The 23,532-nt window shown below is 42.3% G+C and overlaps 1 protein-coding gene across 6 annotated transcripts in view; it reads left to right on the top strand.

The window, feature by feature from the left end:
- The window catches only part of RIPOR1 (RHO family interacting cell polarization regulator 1), a 101,375-nt gene that overhangs the window by 65,159 nt on the left and 12,684 nt on the right, over positions 1-23,532 (top strand). For 4 of the 6 annotated variants that reach the window (XM_077287281.1, XM_077287280.1, XM_077287278.1 and 1 more), the window contains exons 9-17: positions 1,567-1,610; positions 1,999-2,124; positions 3,752-3,900; positions 5,604-5,733; positions 7,203-7,346; positions 10,254-11,138; positions 17,546-17,688; positions 21,307-21,481; positions 22,100-22,235. In XM_077287281.1, the coding sequence (XP_077143396.1) occupies positions 1,567-1,610; positions 1,999-2,124; positions 3,752-3,900; positions 5,604-5,733; positions 7,203-7,346; positions 10,254-11,138; positions 17,546-17,688; positions 21,307-21,481; positions 22,100-22,235 (1,932 nt within the window). The remainder of the gene's footprint in view (positions 1-1,566; positions 1,611-1,998; positions 2,125-3,751; positions 3,901-5,603; positions 5,734-7,202; positions 7,347-10,253; positions 11,139-17,545; positions 17,689-21,306; positions 21,482-22,099; positions 22,236-23,532) is intronic. The other 2 variants (XM_077287283.1, XM_077287282.1) reach the window with 1 other exon arrangement.

Genomic DNA, 23,532 nt, shown 5'->3' with positions numbered 1-23,532 from the left:
TCTAAGAGGCAAGGACCACCTGAGGAGAACTACAGAAAAAACTGGAATCGGCAGGTACAATTGTTTCAAAGAAAATAATAAGTTATGCACTTAACCCTTATGTCCTGAATGCACGCTCACCACGCAAGCCTCCATTGCTGAACAAAAAGCATGGTGAAATGTGTTTAAAGTTTACTCAACAACATTTAGACAAGCCTGTGAAATACTGGAAAGGATATAGTCTGGTCAGATGAGACCAACATTGAGTTCTTTGGATGCCATAATACCAACCATGTTTGGAGGCCAAAAGGCGCTGCATATGACTCCAAAAACAGCATACCAACAGTCAGGTTTGGAGGTGGGAACATCATTGTGTTCGGCTGTTTTTCAGCATATGGCACTGGAAAACTTCATACAATTTGAAGGAAGGATGAATGGACAAATGTACCAAGACATTCTTGTTTAAAATATGCTGTCAACTTCCAGGATAATGAATATAAAACAGACTGGATTGTCAAGACAATGATCCCAAACACACAGCCAAGGAAACTGTCAGTTGGTTTCAGTGAAAGACAATAAAGTTGCTAGAATGGCGAGCCGATCACCGGACCTGAATCAAATAGAAAATGTATGGAAGGAACTAAAGCTCAGCGTCCATAGAAGGAACCCACGGGACCTTAAGGATGTGAAGAGTGTTTGTGTGGAAGAATGGGCCAAAATCACACCTGAGCAATGCCTGTGACTAGTTTCTCCATACAGAGAGGTCTTGAAGCTGTCATCCCCAACAAAGGCTTTTGTACGCAGTATTCTAAAAATTTCAGTAAACGTGTTCAATACTTATTCCCGCTGTCATTTCTCATTATTACACATAACTTGGACATCTATGGTTTGATTTCTTTGCCTGTGTGGATTGGATGGGTTGTTACCGACATCTGGAGAGAATTCCATATCAAGAAATTATATTTATTTAGAAAATTGGTGACGTGTTCAATACTTAATTCTCCGTGTGTGTGTTTTAATATGTAATGGTAAGGGGCAAACAATTTAAGTAATTTAAGTGACATGAAAAGAAAAAGATGGTATAAAATTTGAGTAATAATCACATAGATTTTTATTTTCTGTAGAAAATTTAAAAAAAATAATAAGTATAAAAATGGCAAAAATTAACCTCGTGTATCCCAAGTAAAAACGTTTTTTTTAAATAAGTCAAACAGAAAAAAAAACACAAAAGACTTTACCGCTCTTAAAACTGCCTCTAAAAAAGAAGAAGCCAAAATGTGTGTCAGGAGTGAGGAGAAATGGAGATCTGTGCAGTCTGGGAGGAAGGCGGCACCAATGGAGGAGAAGCCGTAATTACTTGTGTATTAGTAAATGTCACTAAACTATGTCCCCAACACATCAAAACCCAAAGCCAAAAAAAGCCAAACCCTTCAATGCATATGGCGGAAGCCCCCCTGCCATCAAGTAAAGTAAGGATGAGGCAGAGCGGATAGTAACATGCCCGATCCATCCGTGCCCCATAGACAGGTGTAGGGAGAGCCGCAGCTTGGACCGTATGTAACTACGTTTTCTTTCTCTCTAATTTAGGGCTCGCAGGATTTGCCCGGTTGTGTGCCGGAGACCAGTATGAGGTAAAGCGGACAAGTTACATCTGATTAATACTCACCGTAAAGGAACCGCTACTAAATACAGCACTGACTATGGGGCTAATAGGGAGTCACTCCAGCCAGAGACCTTTATACATGACTCCCCCGTATGCAGTACATGACAGCCAGTGGCAGCTGCGGAGAGACGGAGACATCAGGGGTTCTGGCCTCTCCATTTTATTTTGGGGAGAGCAGAATGAGCCTCTTCTGGACATCTTTCTATTGCTGGCTCCCCCCCCCCCCCAATAAGTGCAGTACTCTGCACCACTACAATTCATGGTCCTGTTACCACCCATAGGCTCCACTCATTCTGTCTGCTAGGCCGCTCACATTTGTCGTAATTTTCATTATTTGATTTTCCGATTTCCATCAGATTTTTATGAAGTATGGCCGGCAACGCTGGAAATTAAAGGGACGCATTGAAGTTAATGGAAAGCAGATTTGGGACAGTGAGGACATGGTGTTTCTTCCACTAATCACGGAATTCCTGTCTATAAAGGTACGAAGGCTGCAGAAGATCGGGCGGCCAAAGCTCGGCCTAACATGGTGGCCAATGGCTGCACAACTGTGAGACAGAACCACACAGCTATCAGCCATCACCAATTTTTTTTTTGTTTTCATGCATCAAATTGCTGCTTATAAACAATGAAAACATTTGATCACAATTAGGTTTGTTCCTTAACCCCTTCTAGACTGTAGGTCAATGGTTGTGACCCTGTCTTGTGATGCGGGCTCCGATGCTGAGCCCGTATCTTTCCCTGCACATGACAGCTGATCTGACCAGTTAACCAGTTATATGCCACTGTCAATCACTGACAGCGGCATTTAATACGCACAGTCTGGAAGCGCTACATAAGTTGCGCTTTTTGGCGCCCCAGTCATGTGATCGCGGAGCACTAATGGGTTGTCATAAGATCCAGGGGGTCTACATGGCCGGCATTCATAGGAGATCGTCATTTCTCCTATACATAGCGGCTGAAGCCTTGTGTAGCACAGGCGATCGGACGCTCGCTGCTTCAAGTAAAGAAAAAAAAAAAAAAAAAAATGTAATTCAATAAAAAAAAAAAAAAAAAAAGTTCAAATCACCCCCCTTTTTCACCCATTGACTATAAAACAATAAAAAAATACTCATTTTGGATCACTGCATTCAGAATTGTCCGATCTATCAAAACAAAGTAAATTACCGTAATTGGATCGGTAATGAGGGAAAAAATTGGACCGCCAGAATTAAGTGTTTTTTGGTCACCGCAACATTGCAATAACGGGCGATCAAAACATCATATCTACCCCAAATTGGTACCACTAAAAACATTAGCTCAAGGTGTAAAAAATAAGCCCTCGAACAGCCCCAGATCCCTAAAAATGGAGACGCTACGGGTGTCAGAAAATGGCAACTTAAGCAATTTTTGTTTTTTGTTTTTCTTACAAATTTTTGATTTTTTTCCCCACAATTTAAATAAAAAAGAAACTATACATGTTTGGTATGTGCATACTCGAACTGATCTGGAGAATCATATTGTCAGGCCAGTTTTACCATATATTGAACATGGTAAATAAAAATGGCAAAAAAACTATTGTCTAATTGCACTTTTTTTGCAATTTCCCCGCACTTGGAATTTGTTTTCCCTTATGTTATATGGTAAAATCAATATTGGCATTCAAAAGTACAATTTATCATGCAAAAATCAAGCCTCCTATGGCTATATTGAGGGAAAGAGGTTGTCCAGGAATAAGCTATTGATGACCTATCCATTAAATAGGTCATAAGTACCAAGTGTGTGGAGGTCCAACACCTGGAATCCCCACCAATTTGGATATTAGCTTGTGTCATCTGTCAGTGATGTCGTACAGATGACGTTGCACCAGCCCTAACAGGTCAAAAGCCACATCGGAAGGTAAGAGATCTGCGGACTTCCTGTCTATCTGCCAGGGAGACCTGGACTGGAGTCCCGTGAATTGATTTGATCAACTCTAGCCAGCATCTTAGCCCAGGATAATCCTTCTCAAGAAGCCATTGAGCCTTGAAATTTTGTAAACTCTTAGAAATATCATCAGTTATTGATTAATAATGGAAACCAGAATGTTGGAATTTATACGTAAAACAATTGACTTTTTTGTTCCTGCAGGTAACAGAATTGAAGAGTCTAGCAAATCACGTCATAGTGGGCAGTGTCTCGTGCGAAACTAAAGATCTCTTTGCAGCTCTCCCCCAGGTTGTCGGGGTGGATATTAACGACCTGGGAACAATCAAGCTAAACCTGGAAGTCAATTGGAAGTAAGTGAAGACAAGCAAGCAGAAATCTAGACTGGTCAGCCGTAGCGTTAAAACTGCCAGTCTAAAAATTGTATACATCCCCTTGGGGCAAAAACTTACACTCCTCTTGTGTCCTGTGGTATCTTGATGCCGACCCATTGACACGTCGCAGATATGTAGAAATTACGAGGTGCGGCTTCCATGGTTTGGACTCTTTTTCCTGCACATTTGGATCTGGAGAATTTGGAGGCCAAGTCATCACCTTGGACAGTTTACCATGTTCCTCAAACCATTCCTGGACAATTTTTGCAGTGTCGTAGCGTGCAATGTCCTGTGAAATGAGGGCAACGATTGTCAAAGATCGCAGCCAGCGGGGGTCTTATCTGAACCCACCCGCTGTTATCTTTGGAGTGAACAGCTCTCCGCTGCCCCCCATTGTTCGGTCAGTTACGCAATTGACCGACGATTAACGGAGGAGGCCGTAGGCTGTTTCCACGAATAGGCTGGTTATCGGGAAACTAACAGTGAGCTTATGGTATATACCGTACATCTCCGATTCCATGGCTGTTGTCAGTGATCTGCCCACTATTGATTTGTGGCTTATAGGCAGGGGTTACTGTTGTGAAAAAATATGCATCTATTTCCCCATTTTGTCCTGAAGCTGAAAATGTATGTCCCATCAATATCTGTTCTATACACACTCCAAAATTTCTGTCTGGACCCCGGAGCTGGGCTGGCTATTGTAGATATAACATTTCCCCTGAGAGAACAAAAGCCTCTTCCACTTTTCTATCTATGTGTAAACACATGTACCCTTTTGTTATCCAACCCTCAGAAAATAGCTTTCCTGTATGAATTACCTGTCCAATCTATAAACCTTTGTCTATGCACAATAGACATCCTAGTTGTCAAGTGCAGGGGTCCTTTACTTCAAAAAGGAGCTACCTGCATGTTAATTAAGATTGTCACATCCCAACTATACCTAATTTCCTATTTCTTTATGCCATTTGTACCTGTCTATTTCAAGGCAGGTTTGATTGCAAATTCTTGTCCTATTGCCTCCCTCACTAGTGGCTTCAGATATTTTAATATTTTCTATGACATTGATGATAGAGAATCCCGCTGCTAAGAAGAACAACAGTGTTTAGCCGAGTACCCTACATTGGAGCTGTTCCTGGAGCAGTGTCATATCTCTTCTTGGATTTGGAGCATCTTAGTGCAGTCTCTTCCCTTGATAAACCGTGCACGTGCTTCTTGCTTTGCACATGAAAACATGGTTCATGAGACCAGGCCTTCTTCCATTGCTTGATGGTTCAGTTCCGATATTAATGTGCCCATTGTGAATGCTTTCTACAGGCATTGGGCACGGTGTGTCCTCACACCATTGGGTTAACTTTTTCAGCAGCTCGTTTTCCAGTAGTTCTCGAAGATCAGACTGTAAAGTCTTGCATCTCGTTGATCAGGAACCTATTGCTTGTTGTCAGTTAACCCCTTGTTCTTTCTCTGCTATTTACTGTAGCATCTCTGGGGTTAATCTGCCAGGATCCAAGTTATTTTCCACTGGAGACCGTGGAACCATTCTGTGCATGGGGGAATTAATGTAGGATCTCCACATTTATCTTTATCTACACATTTTGGCCTTGGACTTTAAGTGGGGAAAGCTTAGTTCATACCTTGAAGTTATTATATGTTTATATATTTTTTTGCCTTTTTTTTTTCTCCAGTCCTTTTGACAAGGAAGACCAACCCTCGGCTGCCAGCACTGTGAATAAAACCTCTACCGTGAACAAACGATTTTCCACATACAATCCGAGTCCCCCCGATACTCCCTCATTGCGGGAACAAGCCTTTTATGTAAGTAGCCGTGATGTGGAGACTTATTATATGCAGAAAACATCCTCCAGGTCAAGGCTGATGTATATTCTATGCATCTGCTGTAGTTGGGCTTTTCCATAGTTGGGGACTTTTTTTTTTACTTTAGTTAAATGCATGTATTTGGGGCTAAAACTCATTTTTGCAATACGGTTTTATTAAAAATTTTGCACCGTTCTGCTTTTACAGAATCTTTGCCTCCGTGCACATTCAACTTTGATGTGGTCTGTAATCTCGCATCCTCTGAGAAGCGCTCAGATACAGACAGATAACTGACTTACCAACTCATCGTCACTGTCATAGCTCACTGACGGATTCTATGTTAACTCTTTCTGCAACTAGCAATGAAAGGTGCAATACAGAGGCTATAGAAGGCAAAAAGTGCAACATTTTCAATAAAACAATCGCAAAAATGATTTTTATCTTTAAATACAAGCATTTAAGTAAGCAAAACATTATCTTCAAATGTGTAAAGGACAAAATTGATATTTACAGTCTTGATTAAAAAAATATATATATCACATCCTACTGTCTGTAGGTTGGCAAGAAGCCACGAGGCAGATAAATGGAAGCAACACGACTGTAGAACCAGACTACACATTGTTAGTTTGTAGTCTGTTACCGTGGAGACCCATCGGTCTTCATAGAAGCAGTATACACTACACTGTAGAATTTATTTAAAAGGAACCAGTCGGCTTCATTTTGATGGTGTCAACCAGTGGCAGTGCTGAATAGGTCAGTGCTCCACAATTTCAATATTGCACCAGAGTAAGTGCACTGGGAGCGTATCTGCACCAGCACATGGCTCCTCTGCTGTGTTCCCAGCTCGATGCCACCCTCTTCTACTTGACTGACAGCAGAGATCAAGGATCTGGTGTGTGATGTCAGCTCTGCTCCGTCAGATGTGTCCACGCACAGCATAAAACTGTCTCTGTTGTTCTGCTGGGTAGAGAGAGAAAAAAAAAAAGTGAAATTATACTGCAAGTACACTGGGGGGGTGTCAGTGCACTTGCAGTATAATTTGCATAAAGTCTAAAAAGCGGGATTTCTCAACGTAGACACAACAGATCCGGGTCAAAGAGGCAACATTGGAATTGTGACATGCAGATCTATATAACACTACATGTGGATGACTCCATAAGTGACGCCGACACAGTCCCTTTAAGACTGAATATAATAGTGTGCACCTAACCTTTTAATGAAGTTTGCTAATTAAACTATTCAGTAATATTTTTTTAAATGAAAATCCAGTATGCTACTTTTCACTGATGTCTGAATACTAATTGTATCAGTGTTTGTTATTTTTTTTTGTTTAGATTTTTATTGTTGATTTGACAACAGACTTCATCTTTTTCCCAATCAGAATGCATTTTAATTTGAATTCCTTGACCTTCCCGCACTATTTCCACCCCCTGTATAATGCCTATTCTTTATATTTATGCCACGAAAAGAGTTCCTTGTTGCCAGATCTGGGAAAGCACAGCTGGCCAATGCTTGTCATGCTCCGAGAGACCCTTACTGACAAATTGTCTCAGACTTGCTCGTGCAATGATGTCTCATCTGTCCAAGTTAATACTTATGAGCAAGACTACTATGTAAGTTTTTAGATGTAGCATAGCTAATAAATAAAACCTCCGGAAACATTCTGCTTTATAGAATCCGTAATAAAGTATACTGCCTGGATAGTTCACTAGTTCAGTTTCCATCCATGCAAAAAAATATTTTTCATTTATATAATATTTATTTATTTATATTTTATATAATATATAATATTTTATATTATATTTTATTTTTTATTTTAATTTTTTTTTGCTTCCCCTGCAAATTGTGTAAATGCAAGTGTGTATTAGTCTATGCAATCCCCATAGGATTCAATGATGCTAAATATTTAGTCAATGGATAGAATAGAAAATGTGTTTTAATAAAATTGCTGGTGTAAATCCAATTTATGGGAATGTGTCTCGTGTTCAATCTGCAGGCATCTAGGTATAGAGCAAGAGAAGCGGATGAGATTGATGTATAGTTTGTGAGAAAAGATTCAGTATAACTCGAGATATATTTATTTAAATCACTGCTCTGGAGTCTAGTTGGCGGGTCTAATTAATGATTGACAGTCTTCCTTGTATAAGTGTGCATAGATTTATTACTAGTGTTATTAGTACTTATCATTTATTTATAATTATTTTATTAGAGTTGTCAATCACTGATTAGGACCGCCCACTGGACTCCTAAGCTTAGAAAGAGCAGATATTTAAATAAATAAAACAGAGGTTATAGTGAATCTTTCCCCACAAAGTTTTATATATCAATCTGCTCCGCTCCTTCTGCTCTATATGATGCCGCCTGCACATTGGGCTCCCGTTTTACATGTGAAAGATTCCCTTTAATGATTCATTAATCTTATACACATAAACTGAGGGCATAGTTTGGCTTTTTATAATGCAGAGTGCAAAAATACTACACTGCTACAACAGGATACAACTGGTGACATCACCTATTGTGAATGGTGGATCCTGTGTTATCTAATGTATATAGGTGTTATCTGTCATTGTACAGGAGGAGGTGAGCTGTGACATCACCTATTGTGAATGGTGGATCCTTTGTTATCTACTGTATATAGAGGTGTTATCAGTCATTGTACAGGAGGAGGAGGTGAGCGGTGACATCACCTATTGTGAATGGTGGATCCTGTGTTATCTACTGTATATACAGGTGTTATCAGTCATTGTACAGGAGGGGGAGGTGGTGAGCTGTGACATCACCTATTGTGAATGCTGGATCCTGTGTTATCTACTGTATATAGAGGTGTTATCAGTCATTGTATAGGAGGAGGTGAGCTGTGACATCACCTATTGTGAATGGTGGATCCTGTGTTATCTACTGTATATAGAGGTGTTATCAGTCATTGTACAGGAGGAGGAGGTGAGCTGTGACATCACCTATTGTGAATGGTGGATCCTTTGTTATCTACTGTATATAGAGGTGTTATCAGTCATTATACAGGAGGAGGAGGTGAGCTGTGACATCACCTATTGTGAATGATGGATCCTGTGTTATCTACTGTATATAGAGGTGTTATCAGTCATTGTACAGGAGGGGGAGGAAGTGAGCTGTGACATCACCTATTGTGGATCCTGTGTTATCTACTGTATAGAGGTGTTATCGTTCCTAGTATTCCTGTTTTGACGATAATGAGACTGCTGAAACGTATCTGTACAAAACACGAAGAATGGGTCTAGAATTATGCCTAGTGGCCATTGAGAGTCTCGATTTGTGTATATGATCTAGGAGATTTAAAAAAAAAAGAAGCATTTTTTGTTTTTATTCTTGATGACACATTACTAGTGATGAGCGAATGTACTCGTTGCTCGGGTTTTCCCTAGCACGCTCGGGTGGTCTCCGAGTGTTTGTAAGTGCTCGGAGATTTATTTTTTGTTGACGCAGCTGCATGATTTATGGCTGTTAGATAGGCTGAATACTTGTGCGGGTTGCCTAGTTGCTAGGGAATCCCCACAAGTATTCAGCCTGTCTAGCAGCCGTAAATCATGCAGCTGTGTCAACAAAAACTAAATCTCCAGAACACTAACAAATACTCGGAGATCACCCGAGCGTGCTCTGGAAAAGCACCTTCCCCTGATGAAGCCGTCCTTGTAACGGCGACACGCGTAGGGTTCGTCCCCATGCTGATCCTTGCCTTCTCTCCCTTCCCCGATGGCTGCCTGCTTTTGGTTTGGGTTCCACACATGGCTGGACTCAGGTTCCCATCTATGCCCCACTGAGGTTATGCTCGTGCTCAGAGACTATAGCACAACGTTGCTCTGCACATTATCCGGCATAGGATTGCGGTTGTTACCGCTGCAGTGTGGTCATTTTGTCTACATATTGTGGCATCACATTCATTTGTGCCATTGCTTCTGCTTTTTTATGTACCTTGACATTTTTTCTGGCATACAGGTACAGTAGTTTACTTTACGGCATTGGTTGTTGTGGTATGCTCTCTATTAACCAGACGGGCATTTACTCATCTTTTCATACATACTTGTGTCATCTTTTTCTTTACCCCCGGGGTGCTCATTAGCCATTCAGGGTATTAGATAAGAGGTCATGTGATATATTGGTATCTTGCATCACACTTTGTTATATTATTATGTGTTTATCTTAGACATGCATTTTCTGACCTCTGTTATGTTTGGCGGGATCTTCTGGGTTTTGGTGGGGATCTTTTAGATGTTTTTAAATTGCTGCATCAATAAAAGTTTGCCTTTTATATTTATATCCATTAGTGGTGTGCGGTATTGTTTGGAGTGGTTCTTTTTCTCCTTTTGTTTTTCATGCTCTGGAAAACCCGAGCAACGAGTATACTCGCTCATCACTACACATTACACTTGATCAAAATGCCAGCGGAAAGCCGTGAATAATGTCTCCAATAGCATCTTCCCTATATGAGACTCTCTGAAATCTGTTAGATTCAGTTTTAACCCCTTGTATCTTATTACCTCTAGAATATGTTACGACGTCAGGACGATTTGGAAAATGGAGCCGCCTGGTCTATTTCTTCCGAATCCTCAGATGATTCCTCCAGTCCACAGTTGTCTAGCAGTGTCCGACATGCTCCCAAGAACATTGTTCAACCCGAACTTCAGACGTCTGCTCCAGAGATAGAGATCTCCTTCACACAAAGAGAGGAGAGCCTGGACACTGGAGCTGACGCTTCCATGCAGGAGGTGGAAAACAGCGGTAAAATAGTGCATGACAAGGTGGCGTCGACTAAACCATCAGTGGCTAACGGCCACGTAGTGTACTCAAGGACATTGAGCCATATTAGTGAAGTAAGCTTTGATGCCTCAGGGTCGGACTTCCATGTCTTGGACGAATCCCAGGTGATTTTACCGTTGGATATCGATATCTCAGAAACTTTATCTGTCCCGGCTAATTGTGAATCCGAGGACGATTTGCAAACCACTGGACAATCGGATGGTCCTCAGGAGGAGGAACCTGAAATAATACTCACAGAATCCGAAGCAGATCACCAGCCGGAGAGGACTGACTCTGCTCCGCCATGGTGTGCACAGTCTCCAGTCCACGAGGCCGTGCCTTGCAGGGAAGAGTTTCAGCTTTTGGTGGACGATGTTATCGAGATGGATCAGCAACAACCTGCGGTTCGCTCTTCCCCCATTATTACGCCATGTTTGGACCCGGTTCCTGAAGAGAGGGAGAGTCCCATCCCTGAGGTTGTTCACTCCGACAACACAAAAAGGAGGATTATTGACTCTGGTTTGGACGAGGCAATCAGTTCCTTGAGTTCATCACTGGATGACTACCGGGGACAGTTCCCTGAACTGCAGTCACTGGAAAATAAGATCAAACACCTGGAAGAGATTCTCCTGGTAAGTTAGTCAATGTCTGCATAGCGGTAGGAAAGGTTTTATTTTCATGCATGTGAGAGTAGACTGTCACGTGACCACAAGTATGCAATTTGAACCTATGCGATCATATACCTACTAGACATTGAATTGAGCAAGGCCGAGCACGTCTAGTAGGAATGTGGCCAAAATGCTCACCCAGAACACCAGAGAATCCTGGCTGTGAGTGGTGCACGTGCTGTAAGGATTTAGAAGTCTGACATTTCACCACAAGACTGGACAACCTCTATAAAGGGGTTTACAAAGACTTGGTAGAGGTCATCTAAATACAGACAAAAATTTTGGACACACCTTCTCATTTAAAGATTTTTTTTGTATTTTCATGACTATGAAAATTGTACATTTACACTGAAGGCATCAAAACTATGAATTAACACATGTGGAATTATATACTTAACAAAAAAGTGTGAAACAACTGAAATTATGTCTTACATTCTAGGTTCTTCAAAGTAGCCACCTTTTGCTTTGATGACTGCTTTGCACACTCTTGGCATTCTCTTGATGAGCTTCAAGAGGTAGTCACCGGGAATGGTCTTCCAACAATCTTGAAGGAGTTCCCTGAGATGCTTAGCACTTGTTGGCTCTTTTGCCTTCACTCTGCGGTCCAGCTCACCCCAAACCGTCTCGAATGGGTTCAGGTCTGGTGACTGTGGAGGCCAGGTTATCTGGCGTAGCACCCCATCACTCTCCTTCTTGGTCAAATAGCCCTTACACAGCCTGGAGGTGTGTTTGGGGTCATTGTCCTGTTGAAAAATAAATGATGGTCCAACTAAATGCAAACCGGATGGAATAGCATGCCGCTGCAAGATGCTGTGGTAGCCATGCTGGTTCAGTATGCCTTCAATTTTGAATAAATCCCCAACAGTGTCACCAGCAAAGCACCCCCACACCATCACACCTCCTCCTCCATGCTTCACGGTGGGAACCAGGCATGTAGAGTCCATCCGTTCACCTTTTCTGCGTCACACAAAGACACGGTGGTTGGAACCAAAGATCTCAAATTTGGAGCAGGACGTCTTAATGTCTTTCGAACAGTTACAGACTAAAGGTACCGTCACACTAAACGATATCGCTAGCGATCCGTGACGTTGCAGCGTCCTGGATAGCGATATCGTTGTGTTTGACACGCAGCAGCGATCAGGATCCTGCTGTGATATCGCTGGTCGTTGATTAAAGTTCAGAACTTTATTTGGTCGTCAGATCGCCGTGTATCGGTGTGTTTGACAGCAAAAGCAACGATACCAGCGATGTTTTACAATGGTAACCAGGGTAAATATCGGGTTACTAAGCACAGTGCCGCGCTTAGTAACCCGATGTTTACCCTGGTTACCAGTGTAAAATGTAAAAAAACAAACAGTACATACTCACCCTCGCGTCCCCCGCCGTCCGCTTCCTGCACTGACTGAGCGCTGGCCGTAAAGTGAAAGCACAGCACAGCGGTGACGTCACCGCTCTGCTGTTAGGGCCGGCACTCAGTCAGTGCAGGAAGCGGACGCCGGGGGACGCGAAGGTGAGTATGTAGTGTTTGTTTTTTTTACATTTTACACTGGTAACCAGGGTAAACATCGGGTTACTAAGCGCGGCCCTGCGCTTAGCAACCCGATGTTTACCCTGGTTACCCGGGGGCATCGTTGGTCGCTGGAGAGCGGTCTGTGTGACAGCTCCCCAGCGACCACACAGCGACGCTGCAGCGATCGGCATCGTTGTCTGTATCGCTGCAGTGTCGCTTAGTGTGACGGTACCTTAAGTATGATATCCCAAGGCCCCAATTCTTCTGTTATCTGCAACTCAGATCAGCAATACAATCGTACATGCGCAGAGTAAATGCCATGCTAATAATATCATCCCTTCCATTAATAGGGATCCTTAAATCACAGGGGCCCCGGGGTCTTATATCCACATTGTACACTCATATGCTATCCGTAAGTGCGGACTCGGCGGTATTGCTGATTAAGGAAAAATGGAAACTCCTAGTTCCTGATCTTCAAGATGAGGACTGGGAGACAATTCTTGAATCCCCATCTAGGGTGTCCCCTTCGGCCAACAATAAGATGATGCAACTATATATAATACATCAATCATATTTAACCACGTCACGACTATTTAAAATGGGTTGGACTAACTCTTCAGAATGTCTGAGATGCCATATAGGGGAAGCAGATTTTTTACATATGGTCTGGGGATGTCCAGTTATTCAATCCTTTTGGAGTGAGCTGAGATCGTTACTAACCTCCCTTGTACATATCCCGTTCCTTTGAACCCATTAATATGTTTATTCGGGCTGCTGGAAGAAGAGACGTGGGGGCACCATGTTCAAATTTTTTTTTGAGAGAAACGCTTTTTCTGGCAAGGAAAATAATAGCTTTGCGCTGGATGGAAACAATCACCCATCCCTTAGGGCCTGGATTGATCTGGTGAATTCAGTTATACCTTATGAACGCACATTATACCAGAATAGGGGTTGCATGGGAAAATTTGATAAGATCTGGGATATATGGAACTCCTCATACCTCACCATGTCATCACGGGACAGATAGCCTTGCCTCATTATAATAAATGGTAGAATTCTACATTGGTTCGTTCGCGCCTCGTTTCAACATTTAAACACAATTAAAATGGAATTGGTTTTGGCAGCAAGACAGTTTGAGTTTTATTACAGGTCCGTGGATATACTGTATTACTTTAAGCTTTCTGAGACTGGGTCTATGTACCAAGATATGTGCTGATATGTCTTGTGCTATACATTTGTCTTATTGTTCTTTGTTCTTTTGATGTTTAATAAACGAATTAAAAAAAAAAAAAAAAAAAAGATCTCAAATTTGGACTCATCAGACCAAAGCACAGATTTCCACTGGTCTAATGTCCATTCCTTGTGTTCTTTAGCCCAAACAAGTCTCTTCTGCCTGTTGCCTGTCCTTAGCAGTGGTTTCCTAGCAGCTATTTTACCATGAAGGCCTGCTGCACAAAGTCTCCTCATAACAGTTGTTATAGAGATGTGTCTCCTGCTAGAACTCTGTGTGGCATTGACCTGGTCTCTAATCTGAGCTGCTGTTAACCTGCGATTTCTGAGGCTGGTGACTCGGATAAACTTATCCTCAGAAGCAGAGGTGACTCTTGGTCTTCCTTTCCTAGGGCGGTCCTCATGTGAGCCAGTTTCTGTGTAGCGCTTGATGGTTTTTGCAACTGCACTTGGGGACACTTTCAAAGTTTGCCCAATTTTTCGGACTGACTGTCCTACATTTCTTAAAGTAATGATGGCCACTCGTTTTTCTTTACTTAGCTGCTTTTTTCTTGCCATAATACAAATTCTAACAGTCTATTCAGTAGGACTATCAGACTTGTATCCACCGGACTTCCGCACAACACAACTGATGGTCCCAACCCCATTTATAATACAAGAAATCTCACTTAGTAAACCTGACAGGGCACACCTGTGAAGTGAAAACCATTCCTGGTGACTACCTCTTGAAGCTCATCAAGAGAATGCCAAGAGTATGCAAAGCAGTCATCAAAGCAAAAGGTGGCTACTTTGAAGAACCTAGAATATAAGACATAATTTCAGTTGTTTCACACTTTTTTGTTAAGTATATAATTCCACATGTGTTAATTCATAGTTTTGATGCCTTCAGTGTGAATGTACAATTTTCATAATCATGAAAATACAGAAAAATCTTTAAATGAGAAGGTGTGTCCAAACTTTTGGTCTGTTCTGTATATCAGATCGATGATGATCCGACACCTGAAATCCCCACCGATCATCCGTTTGCAGCTCCAGTGGTATTCGCATATACATTGGGAAGAGATCAAGGGTTCATATGGTAGGTAGTGGTCGTTCTTGGGTGCAGCAGCTTAGTTCTTACTGAAGTGAATAGAAGCTGAACTGCAATACCCAGGAAGGGTCACTACACGGTGTATGGAACTGCTATGTTCTGTGTACATCCAGCCACAGAGAAGCAAATAGCTGGTCCGATATTGATGACCGATCGTACGGTGCAGTCATATACTGTACAGTCGGCATCCTGCTCTGATCCCAGAACTTTAACTTCTTAGATTCTGCGGTCATTACTAACTGCAGGATCTAAGAGGTTAAACTAACAGGGAGCTGCCTCTTCTATAAATCCGCTTACAATCGCTGGGTGCCGATGAGCTTCAATGGCAGCTGTGCTCCTCATGAAGAACATCCTTTCATTTAAAAAATCAATAGTGCGCATGAAAGAAGCTTTGTAATATGTTATCAGAGAAATCTGCTTCTTTCTCTTTCTTTCACTCTCCGTTCATGGGTAACACCTGAATTCAGTGAAGACAGACTTTCCCATTACAGAGATAGCAGATGACAGTTGGTGCCCATAAAGCTCTATGTAGGGGGGAGGAGCCAGAGTCAGACAGACATTCTGCTGCAAACAACTGTTAGAGTCCTCCATGGAACCTTATGAGCACCAAATGTCATCTCTGCAATGGGAAAATATGTCTCCTCCAAAAACAGTTGTTTCCTGTGAATTGACAATTTTGAGAATGATCAGCCCAGCAGGAGAAAGGAAGCGGATTTCTCCGATAAAATACATTACACAGTTTCTTATTTTCACATGTACTATTGATTTATAAATATATCATTAAAACAATTGTTTCTCTTTACATGAAAAAACCCTTTATTATAAAATAAGTTATATATTTACAAAAAATGAAGTGATGTGTGGTACCACTGACATAGCACCGATGGGTAAAAAAAACCCCAAATACATTCTCGTAATCTAAATAATGCAAGTTGATAAAAAAAAAATGTACTGCAATATAATGCATATGGCAAACTACACAATGCTGGAGCTATTCCGATGTGTTAGAGGGGGAAAGAAAACTTTTTATTATTATTCTGTCTTTAGGATGTGCATCCAGCAACCAAATGTGGCTGCATATATTATACTAGATGGTGGCCTGATTCTAACGCATCGGGTATTCTAGAATATGTATGTAGTTTATTTATGAAGTTTTCAGAATAATAGGCATAGGCAGCATCAATAGTAAAAAGTTGGTCACACAGGGTTAATAGCAGCGTTAACGGAGTGCGTTACACCGCGGCATAACGCGGTCCGCTAACCCTGCCATTAACCCTGTGTGAGCGGGGAGTATGGAGCGGGCACTGACTGCGGGGAGTAAGGAGCGGCTGTTTTGCCGCGACCAATCAGCGACTTGGGATTTCAGTTACAGACAGACAGACGGAAGTGACCCTTAGACAATTATATAGGAGATGGGAGTCACCGACATAGATGCATGTGCTTTCAGTATATATTGTATGTTTAATCATGGAAAAAAGTTGTAGATTTCCCTATCGAGATGCCCTACTCTGATATACTTGTGTGAAATAGCCAAAGGGTCACCCGACCATTTTTTCCGCGATTGGCGTGGGTTCCAGAGTGGGAAAACCAGTGACTGAGGGCAGATGTTAATAGTGTATAGAGGGACCATGGTTATAGGAACCCCCCCACCCCCCGGCTAAAAACATCTGCCCCCAGCCACCCCAGAAAAGGCACATCTGTAAGATGCAAAATAGATAAAAAGAGACAAAAAGTGTCCGCACAATCAGCTCAATGAATCACCAGCAAAAAAGAAGGGATATGAAATGGTTTACTGTATGTAAACCATGTCTCATATCATGTCGGGATAGGGAAAGAGAAATGAAAAGCCGGCAATTGAATTACCGGCTTTTCTGCTATCTAGCGCTATATGAAATATAAATATATATATATATGTGTGTAGACATTTATTCTACCTATTCTGTCAGTGTGATTTTACTGTACACCGCACTGAATTACCGGCTTTTCTATAGAACACCGCTGCGTATTTCTCGCAAGTCACACGCATGGTCCGTGTGTAATCCGTATTTATCTTGCCCCATAGACTTTCATTGGCGGATTTTTTGCGCAATACGCTGACAAACGTAGCATGCTGAGATTTTCTCAGCCCGTAAAATACAGCTGAGAAATATACGGCAGATAGGAGCTGCCCCATAGAGAAACATTGCTCCGAGTGCAACGCGTTGTTTTTGCACCTCTCATACGTCCGTAAAACTCTAGTATGACGCCGGCCTTAAAAGGATTGTCAAAAAGTAAAAAATAAAAATAAAAAAAGTATACTCTCTACCGAAATGGTGGCAGTCCTCCATATGGCTGCCGCCTTCCCCAAGAAGAGTAAACTAGTAGACCGGTGCTGCCAAGTCTGTGGCCGCTGAGGAGTTGGAGTTTTGACTTTCCGGTAGACTCTGTCCTGTTCTTAGTATTTGGCCAACCTGAGCCCAATAATAAAAATCTCCTAAAGTAGTGGCCGACCCTCAGAACATTTAGTCACAAACTCTCTTGTGTTTTTTTGAATTCCGACAGCAGAAGCAAGGAGTATTCAGAAGCCGGGCGTCCAGCATCAGCCTCACCGTGGAAAATGCCCTGGAGAGTTTTGACTTCCTAAATACCACGTCCGACATGGACGATTCAGAAGGCTCCGAGGAAGAAGCGGCTCCAAATGAAAGGCAAGGCGATAGCATTTTATCAAAGAATTACACAGTGTTCATGTAAATATGTATAAAAAAATCTATTCTGGCATTCTGCAGTGCTGATTCGGGGCAACATGTTCATCTCCCAAAGGTAGAAGCCGCACCTTTCCACTGCAGTTACACATCCTTGTGATTACAAGGTTGTTGTTGTTTTGTTTTTTACGGACACATTGTTAGTCATACATTTTGGTTGATATCTTTAAAAAAAAACAAAAACACCCCCACTTGCTACTTGACTGACACTGTCAGTCAAGCAAAAGTGATGACGGTGCGTTCACCAGGGAAAGTGATGACAGTGCACTTACTTTGTAGTGAGTGCTAACTGTTCACATAGCAGTGCGCTACCCCACTGACTAGAAGGGAGCTGATGGGCTGTGGTACCGGTTCTGGAAGGAAGTATGCTTGTTTTTTTCCTTTATGGGAGCATTCAAAAGGGGCTTGTCCAGAGGTTCGCAACCCCTTTTTCTGTTGTTCTGCACTTTAATAGATGTGTTGCAGTTTTGACCAACAGGAGAAGGTCGAGTTTCACATTAAATTACAATGTAAAGTTTGAGCTTAAATCCAAAAAATGGATGCCCGCACAGTTTTAGTGGACAATGATTATTCATGTACATGTCAGTATGTGATTAGTATTAGGGGACTTTCACCAAATTTTTTACTTTCGATCATGGGCATATTCTGCACTGTGACTTTCTTCCAGAAAACTCGCATTGCCGCCATCCTTAGTTATGACTGAGTTTTAATAAATTGCTGCTTGTGAATGTTTATTCGGTGTCCTCCTATGGCCAGCCCCCATACAATCCAGGATTTTTCAGCAGATTATTTCATCTTGTCACCTTCTGATTGGTCAGAGTTCAGAGTTAGCCTCATGAAAACAAAAGTCAACGTTTTGGCTGCATTTTTTAATGTATGTCAGACTTTAACGTATGTTATTCCAAAATAATATCTGATCCACAGTGGGGTACACAAAACATTTGCACAAGAATTAATAGCCATTTGTCCCATTTTTTTTTTTTGCACAATTTCACTACAGTAGGTTCGGGGAAATGAACCTTAAAGAAACTGTGATTGGCAGACCCCTGGATGTTTGGGTTCAGCAAACAGTAAAAAAAAAAAAGGTTGGTTGGGGTACCAGAACAGTAACTGGACCCCATTCACTTGAGTGGGGGGCCCAAGCATCCAGTGCTTGCCACGCAGTCATGTGTCAATGATTTTACCACCTATCAGTCGCAATTCCCACACTGTCAAATGACAGCGTGAGCTCGTCGCTGTGATCGGCGGTAAAAAGTTTACATCTGGTCACTGGCGTCAGCTGATGGGACTGCTACTCCCATGAGCCTATGCCTGCTGCTGCTAGTAACCGCAAGAGCAGGCGTAGGCTAATGAGAGCATTCATCAGCGTGCACTGTAAGGGTATGTGCACACGTTGCGAATTCTCTGCGGATCCGCAGCGTTTTTTGCAGTGCAGAAACGCTGCAGATCTGCAATTGATTTACAGTACAATGTAAATCAATGAGAAAAAAAAATGCTGTGCACACTTTGCGGAAAATACGCTGCGGAAACGCTGCGGTTTAAAAGAAGTAGCATGTCACTTCTTTTTTGCGAATCTGCAGCGTTTTTGTACCCATTCCATTATAGAAAACAGCAGGGGTAAAAAACGCAGCAAATCCGCACAAAAAACGCTGCAGAACCGCACAAAAAACGCAACAAATCCACAGGTGCGTTTTCTGCCAGGAGAGGCAGAATCCACACCAGAAATTCCTAAGGCTAATCCGCAACATGTGCACATAGCCTAAATAAACAAGTAAAAAAAAAAAAAAAAAGTGTGTGTTCCCCTGTATTTTTGCTAACCAGCCAGGCAAAACTGCAACCCTCAGCTGTGAGCTTTAGCAAGGTTGGTTATCAAGAATAGAGGGGTCCCCACGCTGTTTTTTTTAAATTATATAAATAATTTTGAAAAGGGCGTGGGGTCTCCCCAATTTTTGAAAATCAGCCTTTCTGAAGCAGACAGCTTGGGGCTGGTAAGGGGCCATGGATATTGACCACCCTCAGCATATAAATAGCAGCCGAAGCCTCCCAGAAAAGGCGCCTATATTAGATGCACTAATTCTTGCGCTTTGCCCGGCTCTTCTCACTTGCCCTGTGGCAACTGGGGTTCATATTTGTGGGGTTGATGTCACCTTTGTATTGTCTGGTGACATCAAGCCCGTGGGTTAGTAATGGAGAGGCGTCTATAAGACATCCATCCATTTCTAATCCTATAGTTGTATGGTGAATAAAGGCACAGCCAGAATAAAGTCCTTTTATGTGAAATAAACAAAAAAACACTTTTACTTTTTTATTTAAAATTAACAAACACAGTTATACTCACCTTAACGCCCATTCCAGTTAAGCCCTCGTCTCCAGTAAAAAAAACAAAATAAACAACCGTATCCCTCACCTGTCCCACGCCATGTCTGGGGATAAATAGTTAAATAGTTTTCAACATGGACAGTGCCAAGATGCGACCATCCAGGCTGAGAACCACTATGGCATGAGCTGCTGTGAATGCAGCATCTGTGACCAGTGGCGACGCATCGAGGTTACTGCAGTTCACTGATCTGCGGTGACCATGGGGAGATAACCGCTAGCACAGTGAGAAAAAGTCTCACGGTGCATCGCTGAGTTCACCGCAGTTCACTGGGAATACTCCCGTCAGCCATCGCCTGCTCTCACTCTTATTAGCGGCAGCGGGCCTCAGCTGATGGGAATAGTAGTCCCATCAGTCAACACCAGTGACCGGAGGTAAACTCTTTAATTGCGATCACAGCTGCGGACTCACGCTGTCATTTGACAACATGGGAACCGCGTCTCTCTGACTGGCGGTAATTATTTTACCGCCGATCAGAAACAGTGTTTGCCGCGCTGATGAATTAATTCCCCATCTTACCTCCTGATGATCTATATATGTATCTTGGTATATGATGGGAATGTACCTGGGTTGACGATTTTTAGCATTACCTCTGGGTAGATTGTATTGGTGGGGCAATTATCGCTTGCTGATATATCCTTACTTTTAGCCCTGTTTCATGTGTCTAGCTTGATAGACTATGAAGCATTAGTGTGCGTCTGTTATCACTTACATATAGGGTGTTCCAGGGTAAATGCCACTTGCGTGGATATTTCTATAGGGTGCCAACCTCCGCTGATGGGCAGGAATAAAGGCTAGGAATCATCTTTATAGGGTTGACCTAGAGTGCACCTTTTTGTGTGGTGTATGTCTTTTTATGATTGTTAGTCCCTTTTATTTATATTTAATAACAGAAAGAACCCCCAAAATACCCTATATATATATCTGTTAAAGCCTCGGTGTGATGGCAAGTAAGCATGCAAGACTTTGCTATTTTCATCCCACCTGGTCCCCTCGTTGTGTTTTCATATAGGTCGCATAACCCCTTTAAATATTGTTTCCTCTTGAAGAAATACCATACTTAAAAGTTGTGTTGAGAAAAGATCCAGTCTTCTTCTTCTCTGCTCTAGGGAACAGTCAGTACATAGTAATCTACAGCTTTGATCCAGGAAGGGTTTATAACCACATCTTGTCCTTACTTTTAGGACCGAGAACTGTGAAGATGGACCGGTAACGACACCAGACCAGAAACAGCCTAGAATGGAGGATGTTGTGGCTTGCTGCTCTCCTGAAGGACTCTCCAATCCTCTGACCACTGGTAGCGAGCAGCTGGATAGGGTCTTGGTTTCACATCTCCACAACTGCAATAGGCTACTGCTGGTAGGTGATTAAGGGGTCATCAATGTCCAATATGCGGGGGTCTGACAACCTCACATTCCCACCAATCAGCTGTCTTCAAACTTACAGTAGCTAGAAGCCGCTGTGTAGTGGCCGCTGTTGAGAACTGCAGATCAGTGAATATGTCCGATAATATTTTTATCATCCAGGGGGAGAAATATTTACACAATTCTGTTAAACTTAAAGTTTATACCACTCCAATAAGTTTACTTTGTTTAATACATGAACAGCTCCGTTTTAACTATAGTCCCCCTTATAAAAATAAATACTTTTTGCATTGACGCCATTCCAGCATTGTGGGTACCGGATCTCCTGTGACGTAGTTATGCCACATGAGCCCTGCAGCCAATCAGAGGCCGCTTTGCTTTCACTTCTTCCACTTGTCGGAGGTTCATCAAATGAAAGGGAGAGTGCAGCAGCCCAGTAGCAGCAGCCGATTGTTATGTAATGCGAGTCCCGGCACCAACAATGCTGGATTAAAGAAAGTGTAAGAATGAAAAAAAACTCTACCGGTAGCAATTTTTTAAAATGTTATTTTAGCAGAACAGATAATTTGACAAGAGGTTGCACTAACCCGTCCTTTGTTGTCATTTCCTGCAGCATTTGGGCACGTACGGACCCCTTCGCTGTCGCGAATTATATGCACTTGATAAATTAATGAGGGAAGTCCAAATCTTAGAGATGATCTGTACGTTAACGGAAGAAAAGTCAGGAAGAGCGCAGTCGGCAGAAGAAGGTAAAATCCCCCCCCCATCCATCGGTTACCCTTACTTTGTGCACATTTAGGATTTTCACATTTCTGACCTAAAACAAATAAAATCTGAATTAGAATACCTACAGTACAGACCAAAAGTTTGGACACACCTTCTCATTTAAAGATTTTTCTGTATTTTCATGACTATGAAAATTGGAAATTCACACTGAAGGCGTCAAAACTATGAATTAACACATGTGGAATTATATACTTAACAAAAAAGTGTGAAACAACTGAAATTATGTCTTATATTCTAGGTTCTTCAAAGTAGCCACCTTTTGCTTTGATGACTGCTTTGCACACTCTTGGCATTCTCTTGATGAGCTTCAAGAGGTTGTCACCGGGAATGGTCTTCCAACAATCTTGAAGGAGTTCCCAGAGATGCTTAGCACTTGTTGGCCCTTTTGCCTTCACTCTGCAGTCCAGCTCACCCCAAACCATCTCGATTGGGTTCAGGTCTGGTGACTGTGGAGGCCAGGTCATCTGGCGTAGCACCCCATCACTCTCCTTCTTGGTCAAATAGCCCTTACACAGCCTGGAGGTGTGTTTGGGGTCATTGTCCTGTTGAAAAATAAATGATGGTCCAACTAAATGCAAACCGGATGGAATAGCATGCCGTTGCAAGACGCTGTGGTAGCCATGCTGGTTCAGTATGCCTTCAATTTTGAATAAATCCCCAACAGTGTCACCAGCAAAGCACCCCCACACCATCACACCTCCTCCTCCATGCTTCACGGTGGGAACCAGGCATGTAGAGTCCATCTGTTCACCTTTTCTGTGTCGCACAAAGACACGGTGGTTGGAACCAAAGATCTCAAATTTGGACTCATCAGGCCAAAGCACAGATTTCCACTGGTCTAATGTCCATTCCTTGTGTTCTTTAGCCCAAACTCTTCTGCTTGTTGCCTGTCCTTAGCAGTGGTTTCCTAACAGCTATTTTACCATGAAGGCCTGCTGCACAAAGTCTCCTATTAACAGTTGTTGTAGAGATGTGTCTGCTGCTAGAACTCTGTGTGGCATTGACCTGGTCTCTAATCTGAGCTGCTGTTAACCTGCGATTTCTGAGGCTGGTGACTCGGATAAACTTATCCTCAGAAGCAGAGGTGACTCTTGGTCTTCCTTTCCTGGAGAAGTCCTCATGTGAGCCAGTTTCTTTGTAGCGCTTGATGGTTTTTGCCACTGCACTTGGAAACACTTTCAAAGTTTTCCCAATTTTTCGGACTGACTGACCTTCATTTCTTAAAGTAATGATGGCCACTCGTTTTTCTTTACTTAGCTG

The sequence above is a fragment of the Ranitomeya variabilis genome, chromosome 2 (assembly GCF_051348905.1).
Source record: "Ranitomeya variabilis isolate aRanVar5 chromosome 2, aRanVar5.hap1, whole genome shotgun sequence".
Classification (NCBI taxonomy): domain Eukaryota; kingdom Metazoa; phylum Chordata; class Amphibia; order Anura; family Dendrobatidae; genus Ranitomeya; species Ranitomeya variabilis.
This window is presented reverse-complemented; position numbering and strand designations above follow the sequence as displayed.